General features: G+C 57.9%; 1 protein-coding gene across 2 annotated transcripts in view; it reads left to right on the top strand.

The window, feature by feature from the left end:
- The window catches only part of LOC124804712 (phospholipid-transporting ATPase ID), a 538,289-nt gene that overhangs the window by 352,440 nt on the left and 167,252 nt on the right, over window positions 1-18,597 (top strand). For both annotated transcript variants that reach the window (XM_047264976.1, XM_047264975.1), the window contains exon 8: window positions 14,658-14,820. In XM_047264976.1, the coding sequence (XP_047120932.1) occupies window positions 14,658-14,820 (163 nt within the window). The remainder of the gene's footprint in view (window positions 1-14,657; window positions 14,821-18,597) is intronic.

Genomic DNA, 18,597 nt, shown 5'->3' with positions numbered 1-18,597 from the left:
TCTCTCCCCCCGCTCCCCGTCTCTCCCCCCGCTCCCCGTCTCTCCCCCCGCTCCCCGTCTCTCCCCCCGCTCCCCGTCTCTCCCCCCGCTCCCCGTCTCTCCCCCCGCTCCCCGTCTCTCCCCCCGCTCCCCGTCTCTCCCCCCGCTCCCCGTCTCTCCCCCCGCTCCCCGTCTCTCCCCCCGCTCCCCGTCTCTCCCCCCGCTCCCCGTCTCTCCCCCCGCTCCCCGTCTCTCCCCCCGCTCCCCGTCTCTCCCCCCGCTCCCCGTCTCTCCCCCGCTCCCCGTCTCTCCCCCGGCTCCCCCCCCCCCCTCTCCCCCGGCTCCCCCCCCCCCTCTCCCCCGGTTCCCCCCTCTCCCCCGGTTCCCCCCCTCTCCCCCGGCTCCCCCCCTCTCCCCCGGCTCCCCCCCCTCTCCCCCGGTTCCCCCCCTCTCCCCCGGCTCCCCCCCCTCTCCCCCGGCTCCCCCCCCTCTCCCCCGGCTCCCCCCCCTCTCCCCCGGCTCCCCCCCCTCTCCCCCGGCTCCCCCCCTCTCCCCCGGCTCCCCCCCCTCTCCCCCCCTCCCCCGGCTACCCCCCTCTCCCCCGGCTCCCCCCCCTCCCCCGTCTACCCCCCTCTCCCCCGGCTACCCCCCCCTCTCCCCCGGCTCCCCCCCCCCTCACCCCCGGCTTCCCCCCCTCCCCTCTGCATCGGCTCCCCCCCTCTGCCCCGGCTCCCCCCCTCTGCCCCGGCTCCCCCCTCTCCCCCCGGCTTCCCCCTGGCTCCCCCCTCTCCCCCGGCTCCCGCCCTCCCCCCCGGCTCCCGCCCTCCCCCCCGGCTCCCGCCCTCCCCCCCCGGCTCCCGCCCTCCCCCCCCCCGGCTCCCGCCCTCCCCCCCCCGGCTCCCGCCCTCCCCCCCCCGGCTCCCGCCCTCCCCCCCCCGGCTCCCGCCCTCCCCCCCCCCGGCTCCCCCCTGGCCCGGCTCCCCCCCTCTCCCCCTGCTCCCCCCCCTCTCCCCCTGCTCCCCCCCCTCTGCCCCGGCTCCCTCCCCCCTGGCCCGGCTCCCCCCCTGGCCCGGCTCCCCCCCTGGCCCGGCTACCCCCTCTCCCCGCGGCTCCCCCCTCTCCCCCGGCTCCCCCCTCCCCCCCTGGCTCCCTCTGGCTTCTCCCCTCTCCCCCCCGGCTCCCTCCGGCTCCTCCCCTCTCCCCCCGGCTCCCTCCGGCTCCGCCCCTCTCCCCCCGGCTCCCTCCGGCTCCGCCCCTCTCCCCCCGGCTCCCCCTCTCTCTTCCCCCGGCTCCCCCCTCTCCCCTCGGCTCCCCGTCTCACTTCCCCCGCTCGGCCCCCGCTCCCCCTCCCCCCTCCTTTCTCTCTCTCTCTCTCTCTCTCTCTCTCTCTCTCTCTCTCTCTCTCTCTCTCTCTCTCTCTCTCTCTCTCTCCCCCTCCCCCTGACCTCACTCTCTCTCCCTCGCTCCCCCTCCCCCTGACCTCACTCTCTCTCCCTCGCTCCCCCTCCCCCCGACCTCACTCTCTCTCCCTCGCTCCCCCTCCCCGTGACCTCTCTCTCTCTCCCTCGCTCCCCCTCGCCCCGACCTCTCTCTCTCTCATAGTGAAATGAAAGGAGAGTAGTTTCGAGAAGGTGTTACCCTTCTACATACAAAAGGGTTTGGAGGGAATCTGTGGCTCCTTAAAATTGGTGAGGTGCTTGCGCAATGGGGCCTTGATATAGTGGAAACTTCAAATTCTCAGCAGGCAGCTAACCTCCAAACTGCTAAATGCTTTGGGTAATATGCCGTAGACACTGAACTGCACCGCACCTCGAATTATAGCAAAGGTGTTGACATACCGGGATCTAGTCAACTTTCCCAAGGAGGAACTGCAATGTGAGTGGGCTGCGGAAGGTATAGTTGATGTGAAACATATTGTGAAGAGGGTTGATGATAATCTTATCAAATCCAACTCCTTTATTCTGATCTTCAGTAGCACAAGTTTGAGCGTGTTAAGGCTGGCTTCCTTCGCCTTAGTGTGAGGCCTTATTTCCTGACCCCAATGTGCTGTTGTAATTGCCAGCGTTTTCCGCATACCACCTTAGGGTATAAAGACGAAGTGACTTGGGGCAACAGTGGTAAGGCCGCTCATTGAGGAGTTGGTTGCTCGTCTCCAGCCAAATGTTTCAGTTGCTCTGGAAACCACCCTTTTTGGAGTAGGGATTGCCGAATCTTTTTAGAAGAACGCAATGTGCAGGAAGTGAAAACCACCAAGTGTGTCCCCCACGGTGAGGCCAAAAATAGGTGTAAGTCGATACAGCCTCCCACATTTGCTACATCTTTTGTGTCAATGGTTCAGAGGCCTACTCCAAAAGTGGTTGCCTCTACACAGATGGAGGTGGCGAGTGTTGGCACTAATACCTGCAGATGTCAGTGCACTTGCAAGGCAGGTCAGTGCACTTGCAAGGCAGCAAGTGTTTCAGAGCCCGTGGTCCCTACTCAAACAGCAGACAAAGGTACAGTTGCCCACTTGGGCCAACCCCTGGTGCCTCCGGCACCTGAGACTGGTCAGAAGCCCCATATGGCCATTACCACTCCCACGTTGGCAACCACCATAGCCCACCAAACTGCAAAAGCTCCTATAAAGCAGCAACAGCAGGTCAAATCATGTGATAAACTGTCTGACCATGTCAATGTCATTTTATGTGATGCTTCATCTGACTCTTCCCCAGAGCTGGATGAGTATGATGGATGTGTGGGGCAATCACCTCACCCCACAACTGCCCCTTCACCTGCTACATTCTCCCCACCCTGTCAAAAAGATAGGGTGAAGGTGCTACCCCTGTCATAGATGGCTCCCGTACTTCAGTATAACTTGCAGGGGTTCACGACATGTGGTGGAACTTTGTCTACTCTCTCAGGGTAGACCACTGTGTCTGTGTCTCCAGGAGATTTATTTCCATCAATCCTACTCCCCTGAGCTAGGAGGCTATACACTCCTCAAAAAGGGTGACCTACGTGGAGAGGGAGCTAGAGAAGGCGTAGGTATTTTCGTCAGGACGGATAACCACTCCTCGCCTCTCTCACTTATGACGACTTTAATAAGCAGTTGATGTGTCTGTGCACATGTATTATCCATTGACTATATGTCCCCCTTTACTTGTCTCCACATGATGCAGTTGATGAAGAGGTGCTCACTGACCTTATTAATCACCTTCCCCAGCCATTCATCAGCTGTGATGATTTTAATGCCCAGAATGTGCTTTGAGGCTCTGCAATTACCTGTCCCAGGGGTAGAGCAATTGAGAGGCTTCTCCTGTAATCCTGTGCATACTTGCTAAATGTGGGACAGAGCAGTCACTTCTGCACAGCAACTGGGTCGTTCTCTGCCATTGCTCTCCAGCTCTTGCACAGAAGTGATCACTTCCCGATCTGGTTTCACCTGCCAGATGGCATGGGCTCCAAATGGCAACTGCTGCAATGGGTGCTCAGTAGAGCCAACTGGACAATTCGAACATTGTGCGTGTCGAGGCACAGGTGGATCATATTACCAAAATGGACCACCTCGCCGCTGCAACATCCATTCCACAGTCCGTGGGCCACCAGAAGAGTCAACCTGTCCCTGGGTGGTGTGCCGAATGCTGCTCTGCAATTATGACCAGGCGTGCAGCTCTACATAGGTTCCAGTGTTGGCCAATTGCTGAGAATCTTGCAGCCTTTTGGGTGGTGAGGGTAAAATGTCACTGAATTATTCGAGAGAGCAAGAAGATGTCATGGATACAGTTCCTGAACACCATTAATCGTTCCACCAAAAGTTCCATTGTGGGGGAGACAATCAGGAGAATTTATGGGTGGGGAGGGAGGTGCCCCATGGCTTCTGTAAATAACAGCAGCACTCTCCACACAGGTTCGCAGGACATTGCCCAGACTATGGTGGCATATTTTGCCACAGTTACTGTAACAGCCAGTCAGGATCCAGGTTTCCAGTGTCATAGAGGGGTTGCTTGGACTACCAGTCCACCTCTAATGACATTCACAATTGTCCATTATCCACGTGGGAGCTGGATTCTGCATTGTCTGTGGCTCATGACACATCCCCTGGTCACAGCAGGATCCATTACAGTGTGCTGCGGCACCTCACAAGGTGCAACAAAGATATCCTCCTTGCAATTTTAAGTGCCATTTGGGCATCAGGCCGCTTTCCTGACTTGTGGCGTGAGGCTGTTTTAATTCCTCTTTTAAAACCTGGGAAAGACCACACATGATCAAGTAGTTACCGTAGTGTTGCCCTCACTAGTTACGTGGGAAAGTCCTTGGAGCAGATGGTCAACCACCGTCTTGTCTGGATCTTAGTATCCCGGCAACTACTTAGTTGCTTTCAGTGTGGGTTCAGGTGGTTTTGTTCAACCTTTGATAACCTTGCTCTGCTGGAGGTGGCTGTACAGCAAGCTTTCCACCTTCTGGGTGTATTTTTTTGACATCGAGAAGGCCTACAATACTACTTGGAGGTGTCTCATCCTGGAGCAGCTTCACGAATGGGGTTTTCGTGGTTATCTTCCCATTTTTATTCAGTCTTTCCTCTCGTCATGATATTTCAAATACCAAGTTGGTGACGTTCCTCTCTGATCGCTTTGAGCAGGAGAAAGGTGTCCCTCAAGGTAGCGTTTTAAGTGTGACTGTCTTTGCCATAGCTATTAATACCATTAAGTCCATAGTGAAAAGTCCTGTGCAGTGTTCCTTGTTCATGGATGATTTCTCTGTGTTTTGCTCTTTTTCAAGTTTTGCAACGACGTCAGCTGCAACTTACTCTTAGACGTTCAGATGAATTGGTGCAGAAGAGTGGTTTTAATTTTTCCACCGAGAAGTCTGTGTGTGTTCTTTTTCACCGTTCTTGTTCAATTTTAACCTTTCCTGAATTGAGGGTGAGGGATACTGTCCTTACTTTTAAAGACACGGTGAGATTTCTGGGGCTCATTTTTTACTCGAAGCTTACATGGTTACCTCATCTTAGAGACCTTAAACAGTGGTCACTTAAGGTTTTAAGTATTTTAAAATGTCGTAGCCACAGTACATGGGGAGCAGACAGGACTTGCCTGCTCCAGTTTTACAGACCATTTGTGCGATCTCAGCTTGTTGGATGTTGTGCACAATGAAGGGATTAGGTTGGCCACTGGGACACTGAGAACTAGCCCCATACCAAGCTTCTGTGCAGAGGCTGGTGAACTGCCACTTTATATGCGGCGACGGCTGTTAACGGTGTGCCAGGCGTATAAAACTATGTTCACACCATAAACACCTGCATACCATACCGTTGCTCAGCTTCCTCTGGCACAGGTTTATCGTAACTGGCAATGAGCAATCGTTGCTCAGCTTCCTCTGGCACAGGTTTATCGTAACTGGCAATGAGCAATGAGACCCTATGGGATTCACGCACGGGATTCCCTTTCTGAGATGGATATGGCTGGTCTTAAAGTTTTACAGCAAGGTTAGAGCAGATTTCCACCTTGGCTCCTCCAGAGACCTAGACTTATTTTAGATTTGACTAATTTTAAGAAAGTTAGTACACCATATTTTACATTCCTAGCTCTGTTTTTTAACATTTTAGATGTGCATCAAGGTTTTACCTTTGTTTACACTGATGGCTCCAAACAAGGGAATTTCCTTGGCTTGTCTGTAGTTTTCCCTGATCATGTCACCAGGATTCGCCTGCCTGATGAATATACCGTTTTCGCAGCAGAGCTCCACACGGTCCTGAAGGCAATGGAGCAGATGAATCATATTCAGGGCACTTGGTTTCAAATCTGCTCCTGTTGTAACACGGTTCACGTTTTCCGTCGCACTTCAGAGTAGACCGGGAACTGCCTCATAGGCATGCCCGATGTGAACTGACTGGGCATGGCCCGTGCTGCCTGAGTTGTTGTTGTTGTTGTTGTTGTTGTTGTTGTTGTTGTTCCGCTGGCAGAGGCCGGGACGGAATTCTCGCATGCCCTCTGGTGGACGGGACTCTATTTGCGGCAACTACCGTCCGTGACGTGCCGTGTCGATGTGCGCCTCCCGTGATCTTTCTGGTGGCTACTACAGCTCAGATTCCCGTAGTGCCTTACAATCATTGTAGAGTCTGCCCAGCTGAGAAGTTAGTCCAGCTGATATATGACCAACTGTACTTGCTCCAACAGTGGGGTAAGCAGGTGTCATTCTGCTGTCTGCCAGGCAATGAACAGGCTGATTGGGCTGCTAAGGAGGCCCGCAGAGGGTAGGATGTGCCACAGTGTCCTATTCCCTTGCAGTCTGTCATTTCTGCACTCCACAAGAAGCGCATGAAGTTGCGGAAGGAAAAATGACTAGTGATGACAGCCAATAAGCTGCGGTTGGTGAAGTCAACAACTCGGTCGTGGCGTTCCTCCTGCCAGTTGCTCAGGCAGGATTAAGTGATCCTCGCACGTCTTTGGATCTGGCACTGTCCTCTCACACGAAGCTTTCTATTACGGCAAGAGGATCCCCCGTTTAGTGATGCTTATGGTGTGCATATCTCTGTATGCCACATTCTAACAGAACGAGTTTTATACTGTGATGCAAGGGCAGAGACAAAAATTGGAGGTGATCTGTCCTCTATTTTAGCTGATGATGAAATGAGTGTAACTAGGGTTTTGAAGTTTTGTGATGATGTCTGGACTCTGTCCTAAACTTTTAGGCTGGAGGTTTTAGTGTATTTCAGAGTGGCTGGCTCCTCCCTTTTTTCCTTGTGTTCAACCAGCCACTTCCATATATGCTATATTGTTTTAGCTCCTTCTGCCACTTTCCTCTTGTGTTGTCTATGTTTTACTGCTGACGCCATGCTTCGCCCATGCTTCGGTGTGGCTACGCACAGTTTTCCAATGAAACTTCCTGGCAGATTAAAACTGTGTGCCCAACCGAGACTCGAACTCGGGACCTTTGCCTTTCGCGGGCAAGTGCTCTGCCACTGAGCTACCGAAGCACGACTCACGCCCGGTACTCACAGCTTTACTTCTGCCAGTACCTCGTCTCCTACCTTCCAAACTTCACAGAAGTTCTCCTGCGAACCTTGCAGAACTAGCACTCCTGAAAGAAAGGATATAGCGGAGACATGGCTTAGCCACAGCCTGGGGGATGTTTCCAGAATGAGATTTTCACTCTGCAGCGGAGGTGCGCTGATATGAAACTTCCTGGCAGATTAAAACTGTGTGCCCGACCGAGACTCGAACTCGGGACCTTTGCCTTTCGCGGGCAAGTGCTCTGCCAACTGAGCTACCGAAGCACGACTCACGCCCGGTACTCACAGCTTTACTTCTGCCAGTACCTCGTCTCCTACCTTCCAAACTTCACAGAAGTTCTCCTGCGAACCTTGCAGAACTAGCACTCCTGAAAGAAAGGATATAGCGGAGACATGGCTTAGCCACAGCCTGGGGGATGTTTCCAGAATGAGATTTTCACTCTGCAGCGGAGTGTGCGCTGATATGAAACTTCCTGGCAGAGTGAAAATTTCATTCTGGAAACATCCCCCAGGCTGTGGCTAAGCCATGTCTCCGCTATATCCTTTCTTTCAGGAGTGCTAGTTCTGCAAGGTTCGCAGGAGAACTTCTGTGAAGTTTGGAAGGTAGGAGACGAGGTACTGGCAGAAGTAAAGCTGTGAGTACCGGGCGTGAGTCGTGCTTCGGTAGCTCAGTTGGCAGAGCACTTGCCCGCGAAAGGCAAAGGTCCCGAGTTCGAGTCTCGGTCGGGCACACAGTTTTAATCTGCCAGGAAGTTTCATATCAGCGCACTCTCCGCTGCAGAGTGAAAATCTCATTCTACAGTTTTCCAATCATTGTTACCTGTGTTTTATGTTTTGCTTTATCTTTCTATTCTGGGTATCTTCTCGACAACCGTCTCAATCTGTTTTTGAGCGGGCCCTGAAGAACTTGCCGTCATGCACCCATACTGACCTCTCCATCCATCCATCCATCCACCCACCCACCCCCCTTTTTCTCCACCCCCCAACCTCTCCCCTTTTCTCCACCCCCACCCTCTCCCCTTTTCTCCACCCCCACCCTCTCCCCTTTACTCCAACCCCCCCAGCCTCTCCCCTTTCCTCCAACCCCCCACCCTCTCCCCTTTCCTCCAAGCCCCCACCCTCTCCCCTTTCCTCCAAGCCCCCACCCTCTCCCCTTTCCTCCAACCACCCCCACCCTCTCCCCCTCCCCTTTCCTCCAACCACCCCCACCCTCTCCCCTCTTCTCCACCCCCACCCCCACCCTCTCCCCTCTTCTCCACCCCCACCCCCACCCTCCCCCCTCTTTTCCACCCCCACCCCCACTCTCTCCCCTCTTTTCCACCCCCACCCTCACCCTCTCCCCTCTTCTCCACCCCCACCCCCACCCTCACCCTCTCCCCTCTTCTCCACCCCCACCCCCACCCTCACCCTCTCCCCTCTTCTCCACCCCCACCCCCACCCTCACCCTCTCCCCTCTTCTCCACCCCCACCCCCACCCTCACCCTCTCCCCTCTTCTCCACCCCCACCCCCACCCTCACCCTCTCCCCTCTTCTCCACCCCCACCCCCACCCTCACCCTCTCCACTCTTCTCAACCCCCACCCCCACCGTCTCACCTCTTCTCAACCCCCACACCACCACCCACCGTCTCGCCTCTTCCCCACACCACCACCCACCGTCTCGCCTCTTCCCCACACCACCACCCACCGCCTCGCCTCTTCCCCGCCCCCACCACCACCCACCGTCTCGCCTCTTCCCCGCCCCCACCACCACCCACCGTCTCGCCTCTTCCCCGCCCCCACCACCACCCACCGTCTCGCCTCTTCCCCGCCCCCACCACCACCCACCGTCTCGCCTCTTCCCCGCCCCCACCACCACCCACCGTCTCGCCTCTTCCCCGCCCCCACCACCACCCACCGTCTCGCCTCTTCCCCGCCCCCACCACCACCCACCGTCTCGCCTCTTCCCCGCCCCCACCACCACCCACCGTCTCGCCTCTTCCCCGCCCCCACCACCACCCACCGTCTCGCCTCTTCCCCGCCCCCACCACCACCCACCGTCTCGCCTCTTCCCCGCCCCCACCACCACCCACCGTCTCGCCTCTTCCCCGCCCCCACCACCACCCACCGTCTCGCCTCTTCCCCGCCCCCACCACCACCCACCGCCTCGCCTCTTCCCCGCCCCCACCACCACCCACCGCCTCGCCTCTTCCCCGCCCCCACCACCACCCACCGCCTCGCCTCTTCCCCGCCCCCACCACCACCCACCGCCTCGCCTCTTCCCCGCCCCCACCACCACCCACCGCCTCGCCTCTTCCCCGCCCCCTCCACCACCCACCGCCTCGCCTCTTCCCCGCCCCCTCCACCACCCACCGCCTCGCCTCTTCCCCGCCCCCTCCACCACCCACCGCCTCGCCTCTTCCCCGCCCCCTCCACCACCCACCGCCTCGCCTCTTCCCCGCCCCCTCCACCACCCACCGCCTCGCCTCTTCCCCGCCCCCACCACCACCCACCGCCTCGCCTCTTCCCCGCCCCCACCACCACCCACCGCCTCGCCTCTTCCCCGCCCCCACCACCACCCACCGCCTCGCCTCTTCCCCGCCCCCACCACCACCCACCGCCTCGCCTCTTCCCCGCCCCCACCACCACCCACCGCCTCGCCTCTTCCCCGCCCCCACCACCACCCACCGCCTCGCCTCTTCCCCGCCCCCACCACCACCCACCGCCTCGCCTCTTTCCCGCCCCCACCACCACCCACCGCCTCGCCTCTTCCCCGCCCCCACCACCACCCACCGCCTCGCGTCTTCCCCGCCCCCACCACCACCCACCGCCTCGCGTCTTCCCCGCCCCCACCACCACCCACCGCCTCGCGTCTTCCCCGCCCCCACCACCACCCACCGCCTCGCGTCTTCCCCGCCCCCACCACCACCCACCGCCTCGCGTCTTCCCCGCCCCCACCACCACCCACCGCCTCGCGTCTTCCCCGCCCCCACCACCACCCACCGCCTCGCGTCTTCCCCGCCCCCACCACCACCCACCGCCTCGCCTCTTCCCCGCCCCCACCACCACCCACCGCCTCGCCTCTTCCCCGCCCCCACCACCACCCACCGCCTCGCCTCTTCCCCGCCCCCACCACCACCCACCGCCTCGCCTCTTCCCCGCCCCCACCACCACCCACCGCCTCGCCTCTTCCCCGCCCCCACCGCCACCCACCGCCTCGCCTCTTCCCCGCCCCCACCGCCACCCACCGCCTCGCCTCTTCCCCGCCCCCACCGCCACCCACCGCCTCGCCTCTTCCCCGCCCCCACCGCCACCCACCGCCTCGCCTCTTCCCCGCCCCCACCGCCACCCACCGCCTCGCCTCTTCCCCGCCCCCACCGCCACCCACCGCCTCGCCTCTTCCCCGCCCCCACCGCCACCCACCGCCTCGCCTCTTCCCCGCCCCCACCGCCACCCACCGCCTCGCCTCTTCCCCGCCCCCACCGCCACCCACCGCCTCGCCTCTTCCCCGCCCCCACCGCCACCCACCGCCTCGCCTCTTCCCCGCCCCCACCGCCACCCACCGCCTCGCCTCTTCCCCGCCCCCACCGCCACCCACCGCCTCGCCTCTTCCCCGCCCCCACCGCCACCCACCGCCTCGCCTCTTCCCCGCCACCCACCGCCTCGCCTCTTCCCCGCCACCCACCGCCTCGCCTCTTCCCCGCCCCCACCGCCTCGCCTCTTCCCCGCCCCCACCGCCTCGCCTCTTCCCCGCCCCCACCGCCTCGCCTCTTCCCCGCCCCCACCGCCTCGCCTCTTCCCCGCCCCCACCGCCACCCACCGCCTCGCCTCTTCCCCGCCCCCACCGCCACCCACCGCCTCGCCTCTTCCCCGCCCCCACCGCCACCCACCGCCTCGCCTCTTCCCCGCCCCCACCGCCACCCACCGCCTCGCCTCTTCCCCGCCCCCACCGCCACCCACCGCCTCGCCTCTTCCCCGCCCCCACCGCCACCCACCGCCTCGCCTCTTCCCCGCCCCCACCGCCACCCACCGCCTCGCCTCTTCCCCGCCCCCACCGCCACCCACCGCCTCGCCTCTTCCCCGCCCCCACCGCCACCCACCGCCTCGCCTCTTCCCCGCCCCCACCGCCACCCACCGCCTCGCCTCTTCCCCGCCCCCACCGCCACCCACCGCCTCGCCTCTTCCCCGCCCCCACCGCCACCCACCGCCTCGCCTCTTCCCCGCCCCCACCACCACCCACCGCCTCGCCTCTTCCCCGCCCCCACCGCCACCCACCGCCTCGCCTCTTCCCCGCCCCCACCGCCACCCACCGCCTCGCCTCTTCCCCGCCCCCACCGCCACCCACCGCCTCGCCTCTTCCCCGCCCCCACCGCCACCCACCGCCTCGCCTCTTCCCCGCCCCCACCGCCACCCACCGCCTCGCCTCTTCCCCGCCCCCACCGCCACCCACCGCCTCGCCTCTTCCCCGCCCCCACCGCCACCCACCGCCTCGCCTCTTCCCCGCCCCCACCGCCACCCACCGCCTCGCCTCTTCCCCGCCCCCACCGCCACCCACCGCCTCGCCTCTTCCCCGCCCCCACCGCCACCCACCGCCTCGCCTCTTCCCCGCCCCCACCGCCACCCACCGCCTCGCCTCTTCCCCGCCCCCACCGCCACCCACCGTCTCGCCTCTTCCCCGCCCCCACCGCCACCCACCGTCTCGCCTCTTCCCCGCCCCCACCGCCACCCACCGTCTCGCCTCTTCCCCGCCCCCACCGCCACCCACCGCCTCGCCTCTTCCCCGCCCCCACCGCCACCCACCGCCTCGCCTCTTCCCCGCCCCCACCGCCACCCACCGCCTCGCCTCTTCCCCGCCCCCACCGCCACCCACCGCCTCGCCTCTTCCCCGCCCCCACCTCCACCCACCGCCTCGCCTCTTCCCCGCCCCCACCGCCACCCACCGCCTCGCCTCTTCCCCGCCCCCACCGCCACCCACCGCCTCGCCTCTTCCCCGCCCCCACCGCCACCCACCGCCTCGCCTCTTCCCCGCCCCCACCGCCACCCACCGCCTCGCCTCTTCCCCGCCCCCACCGCCACCCACCGCCTCGCCTCTTCCCCGCCCCCACCGCCACCCACCGCCTCGCCTCTTCCCCGCCCCCACCGCCACCCACCGCCTCGCCTCTTCCCCGCCCCCACCGCCACCCACCGCCTCGCCTCTTCCCCGCCCCCACCGCCACCCACCGTCTCGCCTCTTCCCCGCCCCCACCGCCACCCACCGTCTCGCCTCTTCCCCGCCCCCACCGCCACCCACCGTCTCGCCTCTTCCCCGCCCCCACCGCCACCCACCGCCTCGCCTCTTCCCCGCCCCCACCGCCACCCACCGCCTCGCCTCTTCCCCGCCCCCACCTCCACCCACCGCCTCGCCTCTTCCCCGCCCCCACCGCCACCCACCGCCTCGCCTCTTCCCCGCCCCCACCGCCACCCACCGCCTCGCCTCTTCCCCGCCCCCACCGCCACCCACCGCCTCGCCTCTTCCCCGCCCCCACCGCCACCCACCGCCTCGCCTCTTCCCCGCCCCCACCGCCACCCACCGCCTCGCCTCTTCCCCGCCCCCACCGCCACCCACCGCCTCGCCTCTTCCCCGCCCCCACCGCCACCCACCGCCTCGCCTCTTCCCCGCCCCCACCGCCACCCACCGTCTCGCCTCTTCCCCGCCCCCACCGCCACCCACCGTCTCGCCTCTTCCCCGCCCCCACCGCCACCCACCGTCTCGCCTCTTCCCCGCCCCCACCGCCACCCACCGTCTCGCCTCTTCCCCGCCCCCACCGCCACCCACCGTCTCGCCTCTTCCCCGCCCCCACCGCCACCCACCGTCTCGCCTCTTCCCCGCCCCCACCGCCACCCACCGTCTCGCCTCTTCCCCGCCCCCACCGCCACCCACCGCCTCGCCTCTTCCCCGCCCCCACCGCCACCCACCGCCTCGCCTCTTCCCCGCCCCCACCGCCACCCACCGCCTCGCCTCTTCCCCGCCCCCACCGCCACCCACCGCCTCGCCTCTTCCCCGCCCCCACCGCCACCCACCGCCTCGCCTCTTCCCCGCCCCCACCGCCACCCACCGTCTCGCCTCTTCCCCGCCCCCACCGCCACCCACCGTCTCGCCTCTTCCCCGCCCCCACCGCCACCCACCGCCTCGCCTCTTCCCCGCCCCCACCGCCACCCACCGCCTCGCCTCTTCCCCGCCCCCACCGCCACCCACCGCCTCGCCTCTTCCCCGCCCCCACCGCCACCCACCGCCTCGCCTCTTCCCCGCCCCCACCGCCACCCACCGCCTCGCCTCTTCCCCGCCCCCACCGCCACCCACCGTCTCGCCTCTTCCCCGCCCCCACCGCCACCCACCGCCTCGCCTCTTCCCCGCCCCCACCTCCACCCACCGCCTCGCCTCTTCCCCGCCCCCACCGCCACCCACCGCCTCGCCTCTTCCCCGCCCCCACCGCCACCCACCGCCTCGCCTCTTCCCCGCCCCCACCGCCACCCACCGCCTCGCCTCTTCCCCGCCCCCACCGCCACCCACCGCCTCGCCTCTTCCCCGCCCCCACCGCCACCCACCGCCTCGCCTCTTCCCCGCCCCCACCGCCACCCACCGTCTCGCCTCTTCCCCGCCCCCACCGCCACCCACCGTCTCGCCTCTTCCCCGCCCCCACCGCCACCCACCGTCTCGCCTCTTCCCCGCCCCCACCGCCACCCACCGTCTCGCCTCTTCCCCGCCCCCACCGCCACCCACCGTCTCGCCTCTTCCCCGCCCCCACCGCCACCCACCGTCTCGCCTCTTCCCCGCCCCCGCCACCCACCGTCTCGCCTCTTCCCCGCCCCCGCCACCCACCGTCTCGCCTCTTCCCCGCCCCCGCCACCCACCGTCTCGCCTCTTCCCCGCCCCCGCCACCCACCGTCTCGCCTCTTCCCCGCCCCCGCCACCCACCGTCTCGCCTCTTCCCCGCCCCCGCCACCCACCGTCTCGCCTCTTCCCCGCCCCCGCCACCCACCGTCTCGCCTCTTCCCCGCCCCCACCGCCACCCACCGTCTCGCCTCTTCCCCGCCCCCGCCACCCACCGTCTCGCCTCTTCCCCGCCCCCGCCACCCACCGTCTCGCCTCTTCCCCGCCCCCGCCACCCACCGTCTCGCCTCTTCCCCGCCCCCGCCACCCACCGTCTCGCCTCTTCCCCGCCCCCGCCACCCACCGTCTCGCCTCTTCCCCGCCCCCACCACCCACCGTCTCGCCTCTTCTCCGCCCCCCCACCCCCACCCTCTCCCCCCCCCCCACCCTCTCCCCCCCCCACCCTCTCCCCACCCCACCCCCTCTCCCCACCCCACCCCCTCCCCACACCCCACCCCCTCCTCTTGTTCCTCTGTCCCACTTTAATCCACCGCCCTCTGCCCCTGTGTACCCCTTTAATCCATCGCCCTCTGCCCCTGTGTACCCCTTTAATCCATCGCCCTCTGCCCCTGTGTACCCTTCTCCTTCAAGACACACACATTCATTCCACATACCTGAAGGCTTCCTTCGTGAAAGTTTTTATACAGCGCTGTGTGTAGATTAGTGAATGCTAAGTAATGTGTATTAATGTTTTTGAAATTTTTGTTAACACTACATAATACTTATTACATATAAAACTTTAAGTACTGTATTTTTATCAAAATCCACAATTGCTTTTAACATAACAAATTCTTTTGTAGCGTGGAAGTGATAAGATTTGCCCAGAGTTTTTTAATAAATTGGGATGAAAAAATGCATTATGAGAAAACAAATACATCGGCAAAAGCTCGTACAACCACTCTAAATGAAGAACTGGGACAGATTGAGTATATCTTCTCGGATAAAACGGGAACCCTTACTCAGGTAAGTTTTATGCCCGTTATTGGTAGTAATCCAAGAAAGTGAACATTCGTTTAACAATTCACTGCACAGTTAATACATTGTGGAACTATGAGTGACGATTGGAATCAACCTTTCTTGAGCCTATTTTGTATATTCTACAATATGCAGAATATGACTCATTTCATTTCTGATCCTATTCCTGTGCATGCTAAACACTACCACCACTGCCACCAGCAAGAACTGCAACAGTTGTTTCCTTACATTTGTAGACATAACAGAAAGGTCATTGACATACAGGCACTATAAAATAATTAAAATTATATTGGCATTAAGATTTCATTTGTATATTTTGTGCCCCTGGCTTCAAAAACACTGTGCCATTATTACATGTGCAAGTGATGCAGGGAAATGGAAATTTTAAGTAATGTCATTTCCCTGGATGGAAAAAGGAAAAATATATTAAAGATGATGTCGGAAAGATATGCTACCTTTTGGCATTCACATTTTGATGGGCTCTTACAGAAATACTAGAATGTAAGGTGTAGTGTCTCTTGGGGAGTGGCAATGTGCTGAGCAAATAAAAGCGTATAGAATCTTAACAATAATTTATTAACATTAAGAGTCACTAAATAAACAAACAGTGAACACTTAATTTGCAAGCTCTTACGGTTCTGGAGAAAGTGCCTTGTAAGGCAAATAAATAAATATGTGTTACAGTTCTCCACTGACAAGCTAATGTAGAAAGACAGTTAGTTACTGTTCTTTTAGCACCACAGACAAATACAAGCTTAATAAGAATGGAAAGGCCTCATGACAATATATAAAAAACAACATAGAATTCCAAAATTTTAAGAATGATAAAGGCGTTCTGGCAAATAAATAAATGATAATTTTTTAAAAAAATATTTACAGCCAGCAGCCAATTAAAAGTTCACAGTAAGTGGAGCACCTCAAAAAAGTATTTAAGTCAGTATTTGCCGACTATGGCTGGTTACAAGTTAGAGACTGAAAACAGCTTCATGACGGTATTAGCAAAGATTTACTTTAGTTGCTTCAACCAAAAGGAACCACCATCCGCAGCTACTTACAATAAGGCTAAGAAGAAGCATCTTAATGGAATAGCAAATACATGTCACTAACAGGTTCTTACAACCTAAATATTGACTTAAAACGTCTTATGGCATCAGATTAATAAATCAGGTAAAACGTCTTATGGCATCAGATTAATAAATCAGGTAAAACGTCTTATGGCAACAAACAAATTAAAATTTTTAAAACTAAAATTAAATGATTGATAATCAGTTTTTAAAAATTAGCAGTTCGCGCCATTGAACAGCTAGAAATAGCAAGTACGAAATCCTTAAATTAACTTGTGCTCACTGAGGCAGCAGCAGAAATATGCAGAATAATGGATAATAACAGAAAATGGTGATAGTATCACAAAGGGTCCAGCTCACCCAAAATGTGGCTCAAGAATACAAAATTATAGTAGGAGCACATAAATTTAACTGGCTGGCCAGTTGCTAGTTGCTTTAAGAATTAGATGCCAATTGAGGAGGCTGAGAGCCAGCACATAGGAGTGGGCTTCTTTACCAAGCATTAAATATAATTAATAATAATAATAACAACAATAATAATACTACGTATACATATTGGATAACCACAGCGACTGCATAGAAGCGATGGAAAAAACAGATGCCTATAAATATCTAGGATACAGACAAAAAATAGGAATAGATAATACAAATATTAAAGAAGAACTAAAAGAAAAATATAGACAAAGACTAACAAAAATACTGAAAACAATTGACAGCAAGAAACAAGACAAAAGCTATAAATACTTATGCTATACCAATATTGACCTACTCATTTGGAGTAGTGAAATGGAGTAACACAGACCTAGAAGCACTCAATACACTTACACGATCACAATGCCACAAATATAGAATACATCACATACATTCAGCAACTGAAAGATTCACATTAAGCAGAAAGGAAGGAGGAAGGGGATTTATTGATATAAAAAACCTACATTATGGACAGGTAGACAATTTATGAAAATTCTTTCTAGAATGAGCAGAAACTAGCAAAATACACAAAGCAATCACTCATGTAAATACATCGGCTACACCACTGCATTTTCATAACCACTTCTACAACCCTCTAGATCACATAACATCAACAGATACGAAGAAAGTAAATTGGAAAAAGAAAACACTACATGGCAAGCACCCGTATCATCTAACACAGCCACACATCAATCAAGACGCATCCAACACATGGCTAAGAAAAGGCAATATATACAGTGAGACGGAAGGATTCATGATTGCAATACAGGATCAAACAATAAACACCAGATATTACAGCAAGCATATTATTAAAGATCCCAATACCACAACAGATAAATGCAGACTTTGCAAACAACAAATAGAAACAGTAGATCACATGACAAGCGGATGTACAATTCTAGCAAATACAGAATACCCCAGAAGACATGACAATGTAGCAAAAATAATACATAAACAGCTTGCCTTACAACATAAACTTATAAAACAACACGTTCCCACATACAAGTATACACCACAAAATGTACTGGAGAATGATGAATACAAATAATACTGGAACAGAACCATTATAACAGATAAAACAACACCACATAACAAACCTGACATCATACTCACCAATAAAAAGAAGAAATTAACACAACTAATCGAAATATCCATACCCAATACAACAAATATACAAAAGAAAACAGGAGAAAAAATTGAAAAATACATCCAACTGGCTGAGGAAGTCAAGGACATGTGGCATCAGGATAAAGTTGACATTATACCAATTATACTATCAACTACAGGAGTCATACCACATAATATCCACCAGTACATGAATGCAATACAGCTACATCCAAACTTATATACACAACTACAGAAATCCGTAATTATTGATAGATGTTCAATCACCCGAAAGTTCCTAAATGCAATATAACATATACCGTACAGTTAAAAGGAAGTCACGCTTGATCAAGGTCTGCATCACTTTCCATTTTTGACCAGACATAACGTCTGAGAAAAGAAAGAAATAATAATAATATAATAATAATAACAAATAATTCTTCAAAGCCGTGCAACATATGAAATTATAATAATAAAATTTCAACTAACACGGGTGCATTCACACAGAAATCAACTTTGAAGAACATCAGTGAACTTGTACCCTGACCACCAAACTTGCATAATCTGAACCCAAGGGAATACATTCGGGACACTACCGGATGCCATCTCTGGCCCACAACTACCAGCATGGAATTTTGGGAGCTGCGAGTTGTATGCTTAGACATTTGGTGCCACGTACCTCCGGAAACCTACCGAGGTCTTCTCAAACCTACGTGATGGGGAATCACGGCTGTGTTGGGTTTCAGAGGTGGACAAACTTGCCATGAAACAGATGTTTACAATGTTTCGGCTCAACTATTTACGTACACACGTGTGCACCTGTGTTTGTTGGTGGCTTGCTTTAGACTTTGTTCTAGGAGATTAGCTTTCTTGTCTTTACCTCTCTGTTCAAATGTAGACCAGGACAAGTACAGCCCAATCGTCAATAGCATCTGCTGGAACAGCAACAATATGAGATCTTGCAGCTGTGCCGAAGAGACCGCCCAGCTCCAAGTTTACTCGAAGTCGTGGGTGGTCGTGGAACCACAGGACCTCCACAAAACCCACACACTGCTGTGTTTTACGTTTTTATCCAGGCTGTTTTCAGCTGCCTCAAATGTCAGAAGTGATGCTCTGCTAAAATCCT

Source organism: Schistocerca piceifrons, chromosome 7 (genome assembly GCF_021461385.2).
Source record: "Schistocerca piceifrons isolate TAMUIC-IGC-003096 chromosome 7, iqSchPice1.1, whole genome shotgun sequence".
NCBI classification, from domain to species: Eukaryota; Metazoa; Arthropoda; class Insecta; order Orthoptera; family Acrididae; genus Schistocerca; species Schistocerca piceifrons.
The sequence above is the reverse complement of the archived record's forward strand: the minus strand, read 5'-3'. Positions and strand labels throughout refer to the sequence as shown.